At 46.2% G+C, this 23,065-nt stretch overlaps 1 protein-coding gene across 2 annotated transcripts in view; it reads left to right on the top strand.

Annotated features, from left to right (window-relative positions):
- Positions 1-23,065, top strand: part of SV2B (synaptic vesicle glycoprotein 2B) — a 348,297-nt gene that overhangs the window by 244,872 nt on the left and 80,360 nt on the right. For both annotated transcript variants that reach the window (XM_063925737.1, XM_063925736.1), the window contains one exon: positions 19,415-20,141. In XM_063925737.1, coding sequence (XP_063781807.1) covers positions 19,598-20,141 — 544 coding nt within the window. In that variant the 5' untranslated portion in view covers positions 19,415-19,597. The remainder of the gene's footprint in view (positions 1-19,414; positions 20,142-23,065) is intronic.

Raw genomic sequence — 23,065 nt, 5'->3', positions numbered from 1 at the left:
ATGATTATACTAACCGAGCACCAGCGTTCTATTTATATGTAAGTGAGAAGCGGCTTCTTTTGTGGATTTATTTATATATATATATATATATATATATATATAAAATGTAGATACTTAGGGGTATATTCAATTGAATCCTGATTCGACATATTCAATATTTTGCAACATTTTTCGACAAGTCGATAAATTCGACTTGTCGTAAAGCACATGGATCGGCGGAATAGCTGCCGGCCACGTGTTTATGGTGAAAACGGGGCCAAATCCGACAGGTTTTGGCCCCCTTTTCGACCATCTCAGTCCGACATCAAAATGATGTCGGACTGAGATGCGGACCAGGAGGAGGTGAGGGAGGGGGAGCCGCAGGGAGATGGGGGGACAGCCGGTGGGCTTACAGGGAGATCAGCGATACAGTAGCGCTGCAGCTGGATGTCACTCAGCCGCCCGACCTCACGGCAGCTTCCACCCGGCTCCAGCACGCTTCTAGAGCCGGGTGGAAGCTGCCGTGAGGTTGGGCGGCTGAGTGACATCCTGCTGCAGCGCTACGGTAGCACTGATCGTAGCGCTGAACTTCCTGTATGCCCACTGGCTGTCCCCCCCCCCCCCCCCCCCCCCCATCTCGCCCCCCTTCTCCTCCTCTGCGTCCCATCTAAATTCGACTTGGAAAAGTCGAATTTAGATGGGATTGAATAGGGGTTGTCGGATCCATTCCGACAAATACATGTCGGAATGGATTCGACTTTAATTGAATATACCCCTTAGTCCTTATTATGCGCTAATATGGAGAGCTTCACCTCAGGAAGTACCCCCTGTTAGATGGGGCACAGTGTAGAAAGAAAGATAAAATAGAAAATCTGAAGGGAGCTAATTGTATATGTCATACACCTAGATGTCCTAACTTTCAAAAGTCATATACGACTTGTTGATTAAAAAGATAGAGGGGTCTATTTACTAAGCCTCAGGTGGAGTTACAGTGGACAGAGATAAAGTACCAGCCAATCACAGCCTATCATTTTTCAAACCCAGCCTGTGACATGGCAGTTACGAGCTGATTGGCTGGTACTTTATCTCCAGCCACTTTATGCTTTAGGCTTAGTAAATAGACCCCTTATTCACAATATAGACAAAATACAAATATAAAAAGATGACTCATTCATTTGTGTCATCCATAGTGTACAATGGGGGTAATTCCAAGTTGATCGCAGCAGGATTTTTGATAGCAATTGGGCAAAACCATGTGCACTGCAGGGGAGGCAGATATAACATGTGTAGAGAGAGTAAGATTTGGGTGGGTTATTTTGTTTCTGTGCAGGGTAAATACTGGCTGCTTTATTTTTACACTGCAAATTAGATTGCAGATTGAACACACCCCACCCAAATCTAACTCTCTCTGCACATGTAATATCTGCCCCCCCCTGCGGTGTACATGGTTTTACCCAATTGCTAACAAAAATCCTGCTGCGATCAACTTGGAATTACCCCCAATGAGACCACATAAAATCTTTGACATCATAAAACAGTTCTACTGATTATATTTGATTGTAAAGGATGATCTCCTGTTTCAATCTTAAAAACTATATATACTGTATGCTACAGTTCATGTATTGAAGGGGTTTGGGCGTGAATCTGCGTTTTGATGGTTACATTAATGGAGTTTTTCCACAAATGCGCAACTAATTTAATGATGTATTTCGGGTTTTGTGTTTTGGTTTTGGATTCGGTTCCGCGGCCGTGTTTTGGATTCAGACGCGTTTGGCAAAACCTACCTGAAAATTTTTTGTCGGATTCGGGTGTGTTTTGGATTCGGGTGTTTTTTTACAAAAAACCCTCAAAAACAGCTTAAATCATAGAATTTGGGGGTCATTTTGATCCCATAGTATTATTAAACCTCAATAACCATAATTTCCACTCATTTCCAGTCTATTCTGAACACCTCACACTATTATTTTTAGTCCTAAAATTTGCACCGAGGTCGCTGAATGACTAAGCTAAGCGACCCAAGTGGCCGACACAAACACCTGGCCCATCTAGGAGTGGCACTGCAGTGTCAGACAGGATGGCACTTCAAAAAATAGTCCCCAAACAGCACATGATGCAAAGAAAAAAAGAGGTGCACCAAGGTCGCTGGATGGCTAAGCTAAGCGACCCAAGTGGCCGACACAAACACCTGGCCCATCTAGGAGTGGCACTGCAGTGTCAGACAGGATGGCACTTAAAAAAATAGTCCCCAAACAGCACATGATGCAAAGAAAAAAAGAGGTGCACCAAGGTCGCTGTGTGACTAAGCTAAGCGACCCAAGTGGCCGACACAAACACCTGGCCCATCTAGGAGTGGCACTGCAGTGTCAGACAGGATGGCAGATTTAAAAAATAGTCCCCAAACAGCACATGATGCAAAGAAAAAAAGAGGTGCAATGAGGTAGCTGTGTGGCTAAGCTAAGCGACCCAAGTGGCTGACACAAACACCTGGCCCATCTAGGAGTGGCACTGCAGTGTCAGACAGGATGGCAGATTTAAAATATAGTCCCCAAACAGCACATGATGCAAAGATAAATTAAAGAAAAAAAGAGGTACAAGATGGAATTGTCCTTGGGCCCTCCCACCCACCCTTATGTTGTATAAACAGGACATGCACACTTTAACAAACCCATCATTTCAGCAACAGGGTCTGCCACACGACTGTGACTGAAATGACTGGTTGGTTTTTGGCCCCCACCAAAAAAGAAGCAATCAATTTCTCCTTGCACAAACTGGCTCTACAGAGGCAAGATGTCTACCTCCTCCTCATCATCCAATTCCTCACCCCTTTCACTGTGTACATCCCCCTCCTCACAGATTATTAATTCGTCCCCACTGGAATCCACCATCTCAGGTCCCTGTGTACTTTCTGGAGGCAGTTGCTGGTGAATGTCTCCACGGAGGAATTGATTATAATTCATTATGATGAACATCATCTTCTCCACATTTTCTGGAAGTTACCTCGTATGCCGATTGCTGACAAGGTGACCGGCTGCACTAAACACTCTTTCGGAATACACACTGGAGGGGGGACAATTTATGTAAAATAAAGCCAGTTTGTGCAAGGGCCTCCAAATTGCCTCTTTTTCCTGCCAGTATACGTACGGACTGTCTGACGTGCCTACTTGGATACGGTCACTCATATAATCCTCCACCATTCTTTCAATGGTGACAGAATCATATGCAGTGACAGTAAACGACATGTCGGTAATCGTTGGCAGGTCCTTCAGTCCGGACTAGATGTCAGCACTCTCTCCATACTGCCCTGCATCACCACCAGCGGGTGGGCTCGGAATTCTTAGCCTTTTCCTCGTAGCCCCAGTTGCGGGAGAATGTGAAGGAGGAGCTGTTGATGGGTCACGTTCCGCTTGACTTGACAATTTTCTCACCAGCAGGTGTTTGAACCTCTGCAGACTTGTGTCTGCCGGAAAGAGAGATCCAACGTAGGTTTTAAATCTAGGATCGAGCACGGTGGCCAAAATGTAGTGCTCCGATTTCAACAGATTGACCACCCGTGAATCCTGGTTAAGCGAATTAAGGGCTCCATCCACAAGTCCCACATGCCTAGCGGAATCGCTCTGTTTTAGCTCCTCCTTCAATCTCTCCAGCTTCTTCTGCAAAAGCCTGAAGAGGGGAATGATCTGACTCAGGCTGGCAGTGTCTGAACTGACTTCACGTGTGGCAAGTTCAAAGGGTTGCAGAACCTTACACAACGTTGAAATCATTCTCCACTGCGCTTGAATCAGGTGCATTCCCCCTCCTTTGCCTATATCGTAGGCAGATGTATAGGCTTGAATGGCCTATTGCTGCTCCTCCACCCTCTGAAGCATATAGTGGGTTGAATTCCACCTCGTTACCACCTCTTGCTTCAGATGATGGCAGGGCAGGTTCAGGAGTGTTTGCTGGTGCTCCAGTCTTCGTCACGCGGTGGCTGAATGCCGAAAGTGGCCCGCAATTCTTCGGGCCACTGACAGCATCTCTTGCACGCCCCTGTCGTTTTTTAAATAATTCTGCACCACCAAATTCAATGTATGTGCAAAACATGGGACGTGCTGGAATTTGCCCACATGTAATGCACGCACAATATTGGTGGCGTTGTCTGATGTCACAAATCCCCAGGAGAGTCCAACTGGGGTAAGCCATTCTGCGATGATGTTCCTCAGTTTCCGTAAGAGGTTGTCAGCTGTGTGCCTCTTCTGGAAAGCAGTGATACAAAGCGTAGCCTGCCTAGGAATGAGTTGGCGTTTGCGAGATTCTGCTACTGGTGCCGCCACTGCTGTTCTTGCTGCGGGAGGCAATACATCTACCCAGTGGGCTGTCACAGTCATATAGTCCTTAGTCTGCCCTGCTCCACTTGTCCACATGTCCGTGGTTAAGTGGACATTGGGTACAACTGCATTTTTTAGGACACTGGTGACTATTTTTCTGAGGTCTGTGTACATTCTCGGTATCGCCTGCCTAGAGAAATGGAACCTAGATGGTATTTGGTACCGGGGACACAGTACCTCAAGCAAATCTGTAGTTTCCTGTGAATTAACGGTGGATACCAGAAACATGTTTAACACCGCCGAGGCTGCCAAGGACTGAGTTATCCGCTTTGCAGCAGGATGACTGCTGTGATATTTAATCTTCCTCGCAAAGGACTGTTGGACAGTCAATTGCTTACTGGAAGTAGTACAAGTGGTCTTCCGACTTCCCCTCTGGGATGACGATCGACTCCCAGCAGCAACAACAGCAGCGCCAGCAGCAGTAGGCGTTACGCTCAAGCATGCATCGGAGGAATCCCAGGCAGGAGAGGACTCGTCAGACTTGACAGTGACATGGCCTGCAGGACTATTGGCGTTCCTGTCTAAGGAGGAAATTGACACTGAGGGAGTTGGTGGTGTGGTTTGCAGGAGCTTGGTTACAAGAGGAAGGGATTTAGTGGTCAGTGGACTGCTTCTGCTGTCACCCAAAGTTTTTGAACTTGTCAATGACTTCTGATGAATGCGCTCCAGGTGACGTATAAGGGAGGATGTTCCTAGGTGGTTAACGTCCTTACCCCTACTTATTACAGCTTGACAAAGGCAACACACGGCTTGACAAATGTTGTCCACATTTCTGTTAAAATAATTCCACACCGACGAGGTGATTTTTTTTGTAATTTGACCAGACATGTCAATGGCCATATTCGTCCCACGGACAACAGGTGTCTCCCCGGGTGCCTGACTTAAACAAACCACCTCACCATCAGAATCCTCCTTGTCAATTTCTTCCTCAGCGCTAGCAACACCCATATCCTCATCCTGGTGTACTTCAACAGTGACATCTTCAATTTGACTATCAGGAACTGGACTGCGGGTGCTCCTTCCAGCACTTGCAGGGGGCGTGCAAATGGTGGAAGGCGCCACCTCTTCCCGTCCAGTGTTGGCAAGGTCAGGCATCGCAACCGACACAATTGGACTCTCCTTGGGGATTTGTGAATTAGAAGAACGCACAGTTCTTTGCTGTGCTTTTGCCAGCTTAAGTGTTTTCATTTTTCTAGTGGGAGGATGAGTGCTTCAATTGTCATGTGAAGCTGAACCACTAGTCATGTGGAACATAGGAGAGGGCCTTAGCCGTTCCTTGCCACTCCGTGTCGTTAATGGCATATTGGCAAGTTTACGCTTCTCCTCAGACGCTTTTAATTTAGATTTTGGTCAATTTTCTGAACTTTTGTTTTTGGGATTTTACATGCTCTCTACTATGACATTGGGCATCGGCCTTGGCAGACGACGTTGATGGCATTTCATCGTCTTGGCCATGACTAGTGGCAGCAGCTTCAGCACGAGGTGGAAGTGGATCTTGATCTTTCCCTATTTTACCCGCCACATTTTTGTTCTCCATTTTTTCATGTGTGGAATTATATGCCAGTAATATATCAATTGCAATGGCCTACTGTACCGTACTGCTATATATTATATACTGGTGGTCAGCAAAATTATGCACTGTCCTCCTACTATATATGCTGCGCAAAACTTAAATGCACCACAGGTATGGATGGATAGTATACTTGACGACACAGAGGTAGGTAGAGCAGTGGCCTACTGTACCGTACTGCTATATATTATATACTGGTGGTCAGCAAAATTATGCACTGTCCTCCTACTACTGCGCACAACAACTAAAATGCACCACAGGTATGGATGGATAGTATACTTGACGACACAGAGGTATGTAGAGCAGTGGACTACTGTACCGTACTGCTATATATTACATACTGGTGGTCAGCAAAATTATGCACTGTCTTCCTACTACTGCGCACAACAACTAAAATGCACCACAGGTATGGATGGATCGTATACTTGACGACACAGAGGTATGTAGAGCAGTGGACTACTGTACCGTACTGATATAATACTGGTGGTCACTGGTCAGCAAAATTCTGCACTGTCCTCCTACTATATACTACAATGCAGCACAGATATGGAGCGTTTTTTAGGCAGAGAACGTATAATACTGGTGGTCACTGGTCAGCAAAACTCTGCACTGTCCTCCTACTATATAATACTGGTGGTCCCCAGTCCCCACAATAAAGCACATTGAGCACAGATATTTGCAGCACACTGAGCACAGATATGAAGCGTTTTTCAGGCAGAGAACGTAGATATTTTCAGCACACTGAGCACAGATATTTGCAAGCACACTGAGCACAGATATTTGCAGCACACTGAGCACAGATATTTGCAGCACACTGAACACAACTGAGAGAACGCTGGACACGTCCTCTCCCTATCATCTCCAATGCACGAGTGAAAATGGCGGCGAATACGAAACTCGCGAGAATCCGACAGTGGGATGATGACGTTCGGGCGCGCTCGGGTTAACCGAGCAAGGCGGGAGGATCCGAGTCTGCCTCGGACCCGTGTAAAATGGGTGAAGTTCGGGGGGGTTCGGATTCCGAGGAACCGAACCCGCTCATCTCTATGTATGTCTTTTTTTGTGTGCAAAATAACTCGTAACTGTAGTGTTCTGTTGTTACAAAGAAAACGTTAGAACTCTTCTTCAGATGTTGCAGCTGTAACAGAAGATAACTAGAGGAGAGTGAACAGTGGTGCCACAGTGTAGTATGCAGCAGAGCTGGATTAAGGCATTGGGGGGCCTGGGGTACTTAAGGAAGATCTAAAATGAAAAAAATAAAATATATATATATATATATATAAATATATATATAATATATACATACACACAATGCAATGCAAGCGGCATGTCGTGTCGCTGGGGGGAAGGGGTGATGTATACAGTATGTGCATCACCGGGCTGTTAACCCTAAGCTTCTCCAGTGGTGCCTAAACCTAGCCTCCCGTTCCCGCGGCCTAAACCTAACCCTCCCTTCCTGCAGCCAAAACCTAACCCCCCCCCCCCCCCCCCCCCCCCCCCGCAGCCTAACCTAATTCCCCTCCTCACAGCCTAAATTTAACACCCCCCTTCCACACACGGCATACCTCTCCGGCGGCCCGGCAGACACTCGTTCGTGATTCCGGAGGTCGGGATTGTGATCCTAGTCAGTATGCTGCCACTGGCATTCCAAGCAGTGTTGGGATTCTGGCGATGGTATTTCGATTGCCAGGATCTCGACCGGATCACGTACTACATATAATGCGTGTGTATATATATATATATATATATATATATATATATATATACAAATGGAGGATAAATGGCGGCACTCTGGAGACTGAAGTTAAATCGTGTAAAAAATCAGGTGCTGTTTTAATTGATGTTTCGGAGTACAAGCTTCCGTCTTCAGGACACACATACCCCGAAACGTCGATTAAAACAGCATCTGATTTTTTACACAATTTAACTTCAGTCTCCAGAATGCCGCCATTTATCCTCCATTTGTGTATACACGGACCTCTGAGTCTGTAAGGAGGGCACCGGAGCAGGAGCCTTGCTCATATCGCCCACAGGGGAGTGCCAGACCTTCTTCTGCTATATATATAAATATATATATACTAGGTGCTTCATCGCGCCCTACGGGCGCTCTTCACACCGTCGCAAGGGGCTACGCCCCCTTAACCCTTGCATGCCTTTCTGGGGTTCAATATTTGTATCATATGGAGTATTACCTGCATTCCTTTGTTAGTGGTTAAATATTGCACAATGAAAGGGCGTGCGATGGTGAAGGAGGCGCAGCCCCTTGCGACAGCGTGAACAGCACCTGCAGGGCACGATGTACAGAATGTAGCGGGTGCGGGGGGGACTGCGGATGGGGGAGGGTGTCTGTAGATGCTGCGGGTGGAGGGAGGGCGGAAGCGGGGGGGGGGGGCGGATGGGGTAGGGTCAGGAGGTGCTGCGGGTGGGGGAGGGGCAGAGGAGTGGGGGCTGCAGATGGGGGAGGGGTCCGGAGGCACTGCTGGTGGGGGAGGGGCAGGGGTGCCACGGGTGGGAGAGGGGCAGGTGTGGGGATGTTGCGGATGGGTGAAGGGTTCCGGAGGTGCTGTGGGATGGGAAGGGGCGGGGGTGCCGGGGGTGGGGTAGGGATTCGCAGGCGCCGTGGGTAGGGGAGGGGCAGGTACGGGTGGTGCGGCGGATGGGGAAGGAGGTCCGGAGGTGCTGCAGGTGGTGGAGGGGCAGGTGCAGGGGTGCCATGGGTGGGGGAGGGGTGGGGGAGGGGGGACCGCGGATGGAAGAGGGTGTCTGCAGGTGGTGGAGGGGCAGGTGCAGGGGTGCCATGGGTGGGGGAGGGGTGGGTGAGGGGGGGGACCGCGGATGGAGGAGGGTGTCTGCAGATGCTGCGGGTGGAGGGGGGCAGGTGTGGGGGGAGACGTATATGGGGGGTGGATGGTGGAGGGGGTCTGGAGGTGCTGTGGATGGTGAAGGGGCGGAGGAGTGGGAGCCGCGGGTGGTGTAGGGGGTCTGGAGGCACAGCGTGTGGGGGAGGGGTGGAGTGCCGCATGTGGTGGAGTGGAAGATGCGGAGGTGTGGTGCTTTGGGGAGGGGTCTGGAGGCACTGCGGGTACTGTACCTGCCAAAAAGGTAGTTGGAGGGTATGCAGTAACAGGGCCAGGACAGGGGTGACAGGGTCAGGACAGGGGTGATGGGGCCAGGACAGGGGTGACGGGGTCAGAACAGGGGTGACGGGGCCAGGACAGGGGCGACGGGGCCAGGATAAGGGTGACAGGGCCAGGGTAGGGGAGGCAGGACCAGGACAGGGGTGACAGGGCCAGTATAGGGTTGACAGGGCAAGCACAGGGGTGACAGGGCCTGCATAAGGGTGACAGGGCCAGGATAAGGGTGAAAGGGCCAGGATAAGGGTGACAGGGCAAGGCCAGGGGTGACAGGGACATGACAGTACACAGGGCACGGGAGAGATTGGTATTAGGGACAGAACAGTGGTGACAGACAGATGTGTATTACCGGAGTCACTGCTGCTGGCTGCTGCTGTTCCACTCCAACCTGTTGGGATCTGCTGCTGGTGGAGACTTGGCATGGCTGACTCTCTTAGGCTGGAGTCCTGCTTTCTCTGCCCGTCCGCATCCCTCCCCCCTCCTCAGTCACACACCGCAGACCTCGCGCAGCTGCCAGGCACTGTGGTAAGGGGAGACTGGGAGTGACTGGTTAGCCCCCAGGAGACGCTGCGGCTGGAGGGAGGAGGGGGTCATAGCATGCTTGCGGCGCGGACCTTGCGGCTGCTGGGCACTGTAATAAGAGGAGACTGGCAGTGACTGGTTAGCTCCCAGGAGACGCTGCGGCTGGAGGGAGGAGGGGGTCGGAGCCTGCAAGCAGCTCGGACTTCTGCAGCGCTGCCCGCCAGCTAAAGTGTGTGAAGGAGCTGGGCGCACCTCACTGCGGGCGGCAACGCTGCAGCTAGCAATGGGGTTGCCGGGGCTGGAGATAACAGAGGCAGTACGGAACCTGCACAGCGGCAGGTGCCCCACAAAACTGCAGCTAAGAAGCGTGGAGTGTGGCAGAAAGTGACGCTCCTCCGCGCCAGAGAGACCCTGCTGAGTATGCTGATGTGGGGGGTCAAGCACACAGTGAGCCGGTGTCCGTCTGTCTGTACGGCATACCCCCTCACATACCCCCATACCTCCCAACTGTCCCGATTATCGCGGGACAGTCCCATTTTTTGGGGTCTGTCCCGCTGTCCCACCCGCGGGTCGCAGTGTCCCGCGGTGGGGGGGGGGGGCAGTTGGAAAGCTCCTGTACTCGCTTTTCTGCTTAGCAGAGCAGCGGTGAATAGTGGAGACAGAGGGAGAGGGGGCATCAGGGGGTACGGATTAAAGGGGAGTTCCAGCAGCAGAGCCGGATTAAGGGGGGGGGCAGGGGGCACGTACCGTTGGCCCCACAGTTTTAGTGGGCCCCCCAGCTCGAATAGCTCTGTCCCAGCACAGAAGCTTCCCCGTCCTGCCAGCAACAGCGGCAGCATTGTGCTACAGTCAGCACACGCTGCTGCGTGTTGGCAGGTCTGTGGTGTTGCAGGGAGGCAGCAGTCTCCCTGTTTTCTTCTGCCTGTGCGGGTGTGTAGGGGGGAGCGACCACCTCCCCTGGATTTAGCCCTAGCTGAGGGGCCAAAATTCCATATAAAAAAAAAATATCCGGAATTTGCGTAAGGGGGCGTGGCCTCGCGGGCGCGATTAGACCACGCCCCCAACCCCACAGCAGGCACAGCAATGAGATAGGGCTCCCCTGTCTCAAGTGCCCTGGGCCCCCCGAACTCATAATCAGCCCCTGGGGGCATGCCAGCAGCTCACAGAGCGCTGGACATGCCCCCTCACTGACGAAAACGGGGGCCCTCCTGTAAAGCCACGCCCCCTTTTCGCCGCTTGTGTGTCCCTCCTTCTGCCTGAAGAAAGCTGGGAGGTATGAACCCCTGCCTGTGCCATGCCCATACTATCTGCTTCTGCTCTTAGTCTCCTATAGATGTGGCCAGATCTGTGACTCATTTGACTAACTCCGCCCAGTGTTGTGACTCCGCCCAGTGTTAGCAAATGAGTCACAAAGTCACAGATCTGGGCTATTATATAGGAGATATATATATATATAAAGAAGTTTTGCGGCGTCACTCACGGGTCTCACACATATAGAATGGAGCTGGATGAGCAGGTTAACGTTTCAGTGTATCAGTGTAATGATATAAACTTTGGTCAGAAAGTTGACGAAAGTTTACATCATTAAACTAAAACGCTAACCTGCTCATCCAGCTCCATTCTATGGGGGGAATTCAAATGTTTGAAAAGTCGGTTGGGTGTCTGTTTTTTCCTGTCTATTAGATAGGAAAAAACAGACACCCAACTGACTTTTCAAACAATTGAATCTCCCCCTATATGTGTGAGACCCGTGAGTGCCGCCGCAGAACTTCTTTATATATTTGTCTACAGCTACAGACATAGCAGTCCTTATTTTGGTTTTCCTACCCCCTGTAATTTAAAAAAGAACGGTGTGCACATTCGGCGCACAGCCCAAATAGATACGTGTTCTTGCTAGGAAGGGGCATGGCCACACAATAGTACCCCCAATTTAAATTATGCCACACAGTACTGCAACTTTGTTCGCAATTTATCATGCGATAGTGTCCCTTATTCACATTACATCACACAGTAGTACCACTTTACCTTATATACGTTACTCCTCTTGGTAGTGCCCCTCATTCACATAACATCATACTGAATTCTCCTTATTCACATTACACCACACCATATTGCTCTTTATTCTCATTACAGCAAGCCATATTGCTCCTTATTCACATTACGCCACACTATATTGCTCTTTATTCACATTAGATCACACAGTAGTGCCCTTTCTATACGTTATGTCACACAGTAGAGCACCTTATACACATAATGCCACACATTAGTAATGCATTTATACACATAATACCGCACAGTAATGCCCCTTACACATATGACACACATTATTAATGTCCTTATAACCATAATGCGCCTTACACATTATGCCAACCCTTATTAATGCCCTTATACACACACATTCTTAATGCCCTTATACACATAATGACACACATAATGTCCCTTACACATATGCCGCACATTATTAGTGCCCTTATACACATAATGACACACATAGTGCCGTTTACACATTTGCTGCACATCATTAATGAATTTATACACATGAAACTTATAATGACCCTTATACATATGCTGAACACTATTGCACAACCAACCCACTCACACACACACACACACACACACACACACACACACTCACACTCACACACACACAGCACTCACACGGCTGCTAACACTGTGACCTCTGCCTCTGCTTGGATACAGATGTGTCCTCATAAATCTTGCCTCCATACACCATGCAGCAGGAGATGCCTGGCGTAAGTCAACTGGTAGCTCTGATAACGTTGGGTGCCTATTTTTTATGAAAATGCATTTTATTTGCATTGCTGTGTGGCTAGGATACACAAGCAGTTTCTCCTGATTAAAATGATATGCTGCATGCCTATATACTGTGTGAGACTGTGGCTGTATCTGCATATGAAATGCTACATAAAGAATATAGGCATGCCGCATATAAATTTAATCAGCAGGAGCTGCTTGTGCCCCTAGGCATACCAGATGCCCTAGGCTATTGCCTAGTTTGCCTATGCCTAGGGCCGGCTCTGTGGGCTGTCAGCGGGTAGCGCAGCGCCGCAGATCAGATTAGAGATCAGATCTGTGACAAGTGTCAGGGGGCCCTTTCAGACATGGGGGGGGGGCTGGGTTACTTACCCCTGGAGCCCCCTTCCTTAATCCAGCTCTGGTATGCAGTACAGAGAAGATGATAAGACAACTGCATATTGGAGTGAGATAGATCTCTGTCGTTTGCAGTGTATAATACTATAGTATATATATTGTTACAAAGAATAACTCATACTGTAGTGTAAATATTATTAGATCTTAGAAGTCACTGGGACGCTCTGTGATCTCTATAATATAAGATCTAGATGGTCACATGGTGACTTCCAATAGTTTTAAAATCTGTAGAACAGTATACAATGTCCTAATCAAACTTTTGGTAGTATATACGGTATGTTTTTGTCAAAGTATCCCAGTGAGATCTGTCCCACAGGACATTTTGTGGGTGCTTTAAATTTATTGTACTGTCATTCTAGTGTCATTCAAAAGGGTTTTCATGTATAGTTTTTTAGGCAATTCTGACGTGTGAGTTCAATGATAAGATTGCTTGGTCCATTAATCCAACTACAGCAGAATGCACATACATCACAACTGATCCTGTCCCTCTAAGCAGGGTGTCTTGAATCCGCCATTTGCATACAAAGAGGCAGGAACAGTCGCACATCAAAGTTCTTTGCAACCCAATTGGTTGCTCAGAATGCCATCGGAACTAAGATGCCAGGGCCAGTACCACTACGTACAAGGATGCAATCGCTGGCTGCAACATGACCCCAAGGCTGTTGCAACACACCTACATTTTACTCACCCCACCACCCATTACTTACAGCAAGTGCTTACTGTCTGTCAATCATTCTGCGTCCAAATCCACACGATGACCGCCATCATAAATTAAGATGACCACCATCTTAAATGAAAATCCATTGCAGCTCATGGCAGTTCCTTAACATCCACAGCGAGTAAGGGTCTTTGCTAAAATTGCTCAAGGGTGCAATTATAGTCGTGGGGGGTGATTCAGAGGTTTACGCATAGAAACCACCGGGTGCAATCCCCCCATGGTTTCTCTCTGTGCATGTGTCCAAGAAGCTCTGCTCATGTGTCCTGAAGGTTACAGTCGGGGGGGTGCCAATCTTAACGCATGGAGATAGCCATTTCTGGTTGGTGACTAGGTAGCTGGTGGCATGTCCATGTCAGCAACTATGTCTAAAGACACTGTTCTGCTGACACCAGCAGCCTTGGACTTATGGACATACTGCACCTGCTATAGGCAGGTACATTGGGGGTCATTCCGAGTTGATCGCTCGCTGCCGATTTTAGCAGTGCAGCGATCAGGTGAAAATACTGCAAAACTGCGCATGCGTATGCGCTGCAATGTGCATCGTACGGGGTACAAAGAGCATCGTTGCTGTGCAATGGTGCTAGCAAAGAAACCATTCGCACAGGCGATCGCAAGGAGATTGACAGGAAGAGGACATTCTTGGGTGTCAACTGACCATTTTCTGGGAGTCGTAGGGAAAACGCAGGCGTGACCAGGCGTTTGCAGGGCGCGTATCTGATGTCAATTCCGGGACATCTGTCGCTGGAATCATTGCACAGGATAAGTAACTACAGTGCTGGTCTTGTTTTGCACAAAATGTTTTTGTACCGTTCGGCTGCACATGCGATCGCACACTTGCAAAGCAAAAATAAACTCCCCCGTGGGTGGCGACTATGCGTTTGCACGGCTGTAAAAAGTAGCTAGCAAGCGATCAACTTGTAATGAGGGCCTTTGTTTGATGGTGCAGTCGATGGTCCGCTGATAGTGTGCATTTATATGTATATAGGTGGATTCACATCACAGATGATGGGATTCTCAATAGGATACCCATTGGCTGCTGCATTAGCATGCACAAAGCCACTACTCTTCTGTGTCCACTTCTGACTCATCCTCTATGTGATCCTCCTCCTTCCACCTCCAAGCCTACAGCACTTTCAGACTGGACACTGATATAGTCTTATATACCCTGCTCTTCTAAACTATGCATTTTTCAGACAATAATACAATGCACCAAAATGTAATTGGATATGTGCTCCTACGTAGATAAGAGCATCTTTCTTCAGAGTTCAGATTGGCCCAGTCCTGCAATTATTTGTCTGTCAGTGTTATTGATTTAATACTATCCTTGCTCATCTGACCTCTTAAGAGGAGAGGATTCAATCCAGATGGGTCCTATAGTGGTAACACACCACCCATCTCTATATCACAGTAGGCAAGGGACATTAAGAGAAAAATTTACTTTTACGGGTTTCTTGCTAATTGATGTTTGTAGTCAGTGTGATTTACTGATTGCAAAACCATGGAAAACTCACAAGGCCTAGAACCATATTTGCAGGTTGGAGACCTTGTTTTGAATTTGTCCCATTTGGCACCAATCTTCCAAGAAGCATGTTGAGTCCACCTGTAAATACCATGGCAACCAATCTCAGGAGGTCATATACTGTGTGCACTGATATAACTGATAGCTGCTTTTGTGAATTATTGAGCTCATAAAATTAGGGATGGCAGCTCTGTGAAGGGCCCAGTGCTATTCATCAATCAGCTAGTACTCTGAAAGGGGTCCAATTATTTTTTGGGGACCACCCTAACTAGGGGGTTGAGCTGGATGCAGAGAGGTTAGGCTGTATTGTTATTTTAAGTACAGGGGAACATGTTACAACTTTACTGTTTTTATTATTGCATCCACCTGGCTTGTTAATATGTTAGTCACATGGGGGTAATTCAGAGTTGATTGCAGCAGCAAATATGTTAGCAGTTGTGCACTGTAGGAGGGGCAGATATAACATACGCAGAGAGTTAGATTTGGGTGGGTTATTTTGTTTCTGTGCAGGGTAAATACTGGCTAATTTATTTGTACACTGCAATTTAGATTTCAGTTTGAACACACCCCACCCAAATCTAACTCTTTCTGCACATGTTATATCTGCTCCCCACCCCCCCTGCAGTGCACATGGTTTTGCCCAACTGCTAACATATTTCCTGCTGTGATCAACTCTGAATTAGGCCATGGGGCGGTATTCAATTGTGGCGTGCGCCGGCAATAGTGCCCAACAGAGTAATTCAATTGTTGCTCCATTCGGGCGAGATGGCTGCTGGCGTCTGCTTTTCAGCCAGCACCCCCCAAAGGTGGCAAGCTGAGATGTGCGAAAAGTGACCGATTTGGATGTCCAAACAGCACTTTTCACGATCACACTTTGGTCAGGTTTAGTTGCTTTACACAACTAAAGTCGACCTCTATGGGCACAATCAGCACATAAATAAAACCCCATTGAATAGCGCCAGCGACCTCCTGTAACTTTAGATGGGAGATCGGGCGCATGCCTCAATTGAATACCGCCCATGATTTACCTTGCTGTTTAAGAGTTTCCAAATCACCATACTTTCATCTTCATTTCCTTCAAACCATAAAATGCTAAATTCTGTTATTTGGCTTTTAAAACAACAGCCCAGCAGCTCAGATTATGACAACAATAGCAATAGTATATAATATAATTACTAGAGCTGCTGCCACAATATACAGTTTAAGGGACAGAGCGGAGCTACTGCACATGCCCAGTGGCAGCAGCTTCTCCTACCAAATTTGCTGTGTGTGTGGATCTGAGCCCTCAGTCAGTGCACTGGACCAGAGAGTAGCTGCCAGGAAGAAGAGACAGGAGCCTTACCATGAGGTGGAAGAATGTGTGCTTAGAAAATTCAATTCTGTCTCCTACTGGTTCTATTATGTTTGTGTATTTTTTATTTTATTTATTTATTATGGGATGTTTAACTTTTTCCTGACCACTTATTTTATTTATTTTGGTTACATATGTTTGATACAGTCTATACTGGGCCTAGACCATCTATAGTGTTAGATATTAATACTGTGTTCCATAGAGTATCCAGTGTATAAAAAGACCAATGTGTACATTAATGCCCACGGTCAGTACTAGTGCCCTCATTTGGTCCTAAATGTCGTTTAAAATGATAATTAGGGTTTTTCTTTATTACTACCCCCCCAGCGCTGTTTTTCATTAGTGCTTTTTTTTCACCTTCTCACAGAAGGTATTTTGAGTCTTTATTTATCATCCATTTGTTGTAGCACACGCAGCGCTATTCTTACCTCGCTGGCTGTTTTCTTGTTTAAAATAGTGCTGATAGCGCTATGCTTTGTGTCTCCATCAAGCCTTGCCGGCTTTACTCCCACAATCCCCTGCACCTCCCGAGTCACCATAGCAACACCCTGTGAGGGCGTTTGTTTATTCCATTTCCCTCACATGTCCCCTGCTGCTCAAAGTGATGTCTATTGGGCGTGGCGTCCGGAAGTCACTACTGCGCATGTGCCGTAAATATATCGATGATGGCGTATGCGCAGTAAGTGAAGAAGCTGGCGCTCAACTTAATTTGTCAGCGCTGTTAGACTGTAAACAGCAGCGCTGACAGAAGAAATAATGCTATCCCTCGCCGTGGTATGAGCTCATCTTAAATAGATGAGCATGAAATCAAAATACCATGGTGAGTGATAATGAAAAATAACACTACACTGCAGGCTACATGATAAATGAGGGCATGGGTTCTCCTACCGCTCCCCTAGATTTCTTTCCTTGCTCCAGTGTTCTGCAGTGTGGGAGATTGTGGATTGCATATAGAAACCCCCCTCTAGAAATTCTGTGTTTTCCCCTGCAAGGTGCACAATAAACTGCACTTTACATCCTGTCCCTTATTATATTTTCTAGTGCAATTTATTGTATCAAAGTAATAGTAACATTTTAAGCATTAATGTAATGGGTTAGTGCCAGTGCTTCACTTATGGTAGAAAAGGATGGTTAAGTGTGTATAAGTGACATTTTATGTTAATTTGTTAACTACGCAACTGTGAAGTTCATCCTATTAGCATTCCCCGATAGCAGTCCTGCTTAGAGTGCAGTGGTCACGCCCGGCACTTAAACTTCTTCCTTATCGCGGCTTGTGTTACTTATTAAATGATAATCAATTTGTCCTTCCCAAGTGGGATCCGACAGTATGATTAGAAAAATACTCTCCTCTGGTGAGAGGGTCTAGTGATCCTTAACTACAGATAGAGCTGTCATCTCAATGGTATGGAAGTATTCCTGTGTGTATGTATATCTCTGGGGTAAAAGACATGTTTCAACAAAAAGTATTCTGAAATTCATCAGTAGAACTACAAGCAGGGAAAAGGTCATTAAAAGGGGTGGTCTTCTGTTTGCCGGCGGTCGGGCTCCCGGCGCTCAGTATACCGGCGCCGGGAGCCCGACAGCCGGCATACCGACAATTATTTTCCCTCGTGGGGGTCCACGACCCCCATAGAGGGAGAATAAAATAGTGTGGCGCGCGTAGCGCGCCACCGTGCCCGTAGCGTGGCGAGCGCAGCGAGCCCGCAAGGGGCTCATTTGCGCTCGCCAAGCTGTCGGTAAGCCGGCGGTCGGGCTCCCGGCGCCGGGATGCTGGTCGCCGGGAGCCCGACCGCCGGCCACCCGTAGTGAACCCATTAAAAGTAACCACTACAATCTAAGAGCTTGGCTTTGATCCCATTGATTTTCCATCTCATATACTGTGTCATATACAGTACACATCACTGACAGACAGTAATATTTTCTATCATATGCCACTATATCCCATTAGTTGCAGCTGCTCCCCAAAGCCAAAGGTTTCTAATGGGGCTATTTACTAAGCCTTGGGTGAAGGTAAAGTAAAAGTAAATAAAGTATCAGCCAATCAGCTTCCAACTGCCATGTCACAGGCTGGGTTTGAAAAATGACAGGTAGGAACTGATTGACTGGTACTTTATCTCCGTTCTCTTTATCTCCATCCAAAGCTTAGTAAATAGGCCCCTTGCCCCTTAAGGGGCAGATGTATTAAGCCTGGAGAAGTGAAAAAGTGGAAAGTGATAACGCACCAGCCAATCAGCTCTTACCTGCCATGTCACAGGCTGGGTTTAAAAAAATGACAGAAGCTGACTGGCTGGTACTTTATTACTTAACCTCCATCCAAGACTTAGTAAATTGACTCCTAAATATAGATCACCCCTCATATTTTAAGCTCATTGCACAATGTACAAGTAGTTTGAAATTCAGGACACTGCACATTTTCCATACATATTAAATCTATAAATGAAATATAATGAACTTTAATAACTAAGGGGGTTATTCCGAGTTGCTCGCTCGCTAGCTATTTTTTGCAGCGCTGCGAACAGATAGTCGCCACCTATAGGGGAGTGTATGTTTGCTTTGCAAGTGTGCGATAGCATGTGCAGCCGAGCACTACAAAAAAGTTTTGTGCAGTTTCTGAGTAGCTCAGAACTTACTCAGCTGCTGCGATCACTTCAGCCTGTTTTTGCCCGGAATTAACGTCAGACCCCCGCCCTGCAAACGCTTGGACACACCTGCCTTTTTCCAACCAGTCCCAGAAAACGGTCAGTTGACACCCACAAATGCCCTCTTCCTGTCAATCACCTTGCGATCGGCTGTGCGAATGGATTCTTTGTAAAATCCATCGCTCAGCAACGAACCGCTTTATACCCGTACGACGTGCTTGCATATTGCGGTGCATACGCATGCGCAGTTCTGACCTGATCGCAGTGCAGCAAAAAATCCTAGCGTGCGATGAGGTCGGAATGACCCTCTAAGACTTAATAGTCTGATTATCATAATGATTTGTGATTTAGAACAAGACTGAATAATAGGCTACATGTATTTTTTTTACTATTGCTTTGTTTCTTATGTTTCCACTAATCTAAATGTATTTTCTTGTGTACTTTCAGCATAAGACCATCCTTAACAAAATGAATCAGATGTGTATTATGGTCTGTTGATGTAGACTCCACAACTTGATCTTCCTGTATCGGTATTTCAAGCTCATTACCAAACATAGATTTGTTTTAGAGCTATAACTTCATTGTACATCAGTAAACACTGGCATATGTAATACAATAACCCAACAGAAAATGGAAGATGGCTTCAGAAATGATTCCAACTTTTACCAAGGAGCCCGCGATATAGCTAGAGAAGCGAAGAGACAGACCAGCAACCAAGCCATGGATGATTACTCAAGATACCAAGATAATACATATGGACATTATTCACCCAATGATGCCTATTATAATAGTGGAGACCATGTTAATCAGGATGAAGATGCTCAGAGTGATGCCACAGAGGGTCATGATGAAGATGATGAGATATATGAAGGAGAATACCAGGGTATTCCTCACCCAGATGATATAAGGTCCCAGCATAAGGATGCAAGCATTAAAGATGAATTTAAAGACCATGCTGACATTATGGCAGAACGAATGGAGGATGAGGAGCAGCTGGCTTATCAGTATGAGAACATCATTCAGGAATGTGGCCATGGACGGTTCCAGTGGACCCTGTTCTTTGTTTTAGGGCTAGCCTTGATGGCCGATGGAGTAGAAGTCTTTGTTGTGGGATTTGTGCTCCCCAGTGCTGAGAAAGACATGTGTTTATCACGCTCAAACAAAGGAATGCTGGGTAAGAATTCACAGACATACTTTCAGTGGAATAATGCAGTGCAATAATACCGGTGACTGCAATAATACCGGTGACTGTGTATTTACTATCTCCAGTAAATTGCAATTTCGTATTTGTTGTGACCTCTTAAATATATATTGATTTTAGGTATGTTTTATTGAGGAGCCAACTCAGACCTCACTGACTAACATGTCATCAATCATTTAAATATGTATTTTATGGTGTTATATTTCAAATACGTGTCACAATGAAATGACTTCATCTACAGCAGCAAATGCGTTCTATATTCATTGGATCAAACAGTGTCTTTTTCCCCTTTGTAAAATGCTCCATATTGGAGAACTCTCTGAGCAAAAAGTAGGGAATCCCTTTTTTAAAAATGTAATAACAGATTATGAAGTATTGTTTATGGTTCATCACCCATTTCATAAAAAGCCAGAGAGCACATTTAGCATGGGGATCATTGGTCACTAAAAAGTGAAAATAATTAAATTCATGCCCCCCGCCTGTAAGAGTTTTATTTATGCATCATTTTTAAGAATGACTATGCTTGATTTCTATCAACAGAATTAATCAATTCTCTTTCACATCTACAATCTCTCTGTATTTAACAGGGATCATAAAATATCACAATGTAAACAGAGAGTGATTAATTCTTATGTTCTACAGCTATTACTATTATCATAAAGCTTTATTGTGGATCCTTGTGGTGCCATATAAATAAAGGAAAATAATAATAATAATAATAATAATAATAATAATAATAATAATAAAAAAAAAGAAGAAGAAGAGGTCTATTTTTGGTTTGGGATAACAATATAAGAAACAGTAATACAGCTATTTATTTCTAAACCTTCATTCTTAAGTCTATTTAAAGCTTCATTTCTGGGTAGTAGTAAAGTGCCCCCTACACGCTACGGCAGGCATTCCCAACCACGGTCCTCAAGGCACACCAACAGTGCAGGTTTTAGTGATATCCAGGCTGCAGCACAGATGGTTAAATCAAAATAACTGAGCTACTAATTAAGTCACCTGTGCTGAAGCCTGGATATCACTAAAACCTGCACTGTTGGTGTGCCTTGAGGACCGTGGTTGGGAATGCCTGCGCTACGGCCTTCACTGTTTTTCTCAGGGTATTGTCTATGGTCTCGCAGCCCCAGACAGAATTCTGGGCTGTGTGATACTAATTGAGGATCCACTGTGGAACTTTACAGAGTACTGCAGCTGAAGTGGTGTGAAGAGAGATGCAGTATTTAAGATGGAGTGAAGAGGGACGATATAGAGGAGGGGAGGGACATTTTTTTTAGGTAGCATTAGACAAGATGGGAAACAATGAGAGAATGAAAGAGGTTTTGGTGTTGTCTTCAGTGAGAAAGTGTGAAAATATTACTACTTATTGCATGAGGGATGGTGGGAATTGAGGGCAGAGCAAAGATAACACTATGGGGGTAATTCCAAGTTGATCGCAGCAGGAATTTTTTTAGCAGTTGGGCAAAACCATGTGCACTGCAGTGGAGGCAGATATAACATGTGCAGAAAGAGTTAGATTTGGGTGGGTTATTTTGTTTCTGTGCAGGGTAAATACTGGCTGCTTTATTTTTACACTGCAATTTAGATTTCAGATTGAACACACCCCACCCAAATCTAACTCTCTCTGCACATGTTAAATCTGCCTCCACTGCAGTGCACATGGTTTTGTCCAACTGCTAACAAAATTCCTGCTGCGATCAACTTGGAATTACCCCTATGTTGGGATTCCTGAGTAACAGGAGACACCATGAGGTTGTGCAGAGAGAAAGAGATGGTAAATTCAGATTTGGACATGTTGAGTTTAAGATAACACTAGGGCAGTGGTTCCCAAACTTCTTTTAATCCCAGCACCCTAGAGTATCAGATTTTGTATTCACGGCACCCCTAGGCCAAAAGATTCTTATTGAAATATTTTGACAGAAATATTAAATTAAGTAAATTGTGTTTATATGTTATCCTTAGGTTCAGTTATGTGGTGAAGCACATTTGCTTCTGATTGTCCACATATTTTATGTTTGGCAGCCACCAGCATTGGTTTTGCCTATTACATTGACATTGATCATTTGAATTGGTCCTGGACGACCAATTCAAAGCACTCCTGCAAGTATCCCAAGGCACCCCAGGGAACCACTGCACTAGGGCATCCAGGTAAACATGGCAGAAAGCTTTGTAGATCGGACATATTGACTGGAAAGAGTAATATACAGCAAGAGCAACTCTGCTGCTGAGTGAAGGAGCAGAAAGTGGTAGGGTGGTTAGGGGAGAAGCTACACTATGTAGACAGAAGTGATTGGACACAGACAGCAAATAGATCAATGAGATTTTATTGATGTCAGTACTTTGTAGGTTCACCACTGCAGACACCCGTAAATGGGGAGAATGGTGTTTCCAAGAGGAGATTCTGTGATGGATTGTGTCTATTCTGCTAGTGAGGAAGATGGTATAGACAAAATCAGTAAAGAAAATGGAGAAGGTGGGGGTGGCAGTGATTTTATTGTGACAAAGAGGTGGTATTGGTTGTTGTACTGGGTGAGCATTAGGGATCTAAAATAGGATTGTGTCTTGAAAGACAAAGCAAAAAAGTAAGGAAACAATTAATTTGGAGTGGGTAATGTTAGCATCGAATGTAAATTCCTCACATGACTCATCAGAACAGAAACACTTTTGTAGGTGCACAGTTTGAGTGCCATGGTTGGGGTAATGATTGTCAAAGGGGATGTGTAGAGACTGCGTCTGTTTCAGCCTGTGATGTAGATAGTGTAGTATTATAGAGAGAAATGTAGCATTATAGGCTGGCAGGTCAACATGGGAAAGTGTAGTGGTGTAAGTCAAGCAGATGAGAGGATACATTTTAGGCTATTATTTCTTTTTTATTTATAAACAGTTTCTTATAT

The sequence above is a fragment of the Pseudophryne corroboree genome, chromosome 6 (genome assembly GCF_028390025.1).
Source record: "Pseudophryne corroboree isolate aPseCor3 chromosome 6, aPseCor3.hap2, whole genome shotgun sequence".
Taxonomy (NCBI): Eukaryota; Metazoa; Chordata; class Amphibia; order Anura; family Myobatrachidae; genus Pseudophryne; species Pseudophryne corroboree.
Note: the sequence above shows the minus strand (reverse complement) of the source record. Positions and strands in the feature narration are given on the sequence as shown.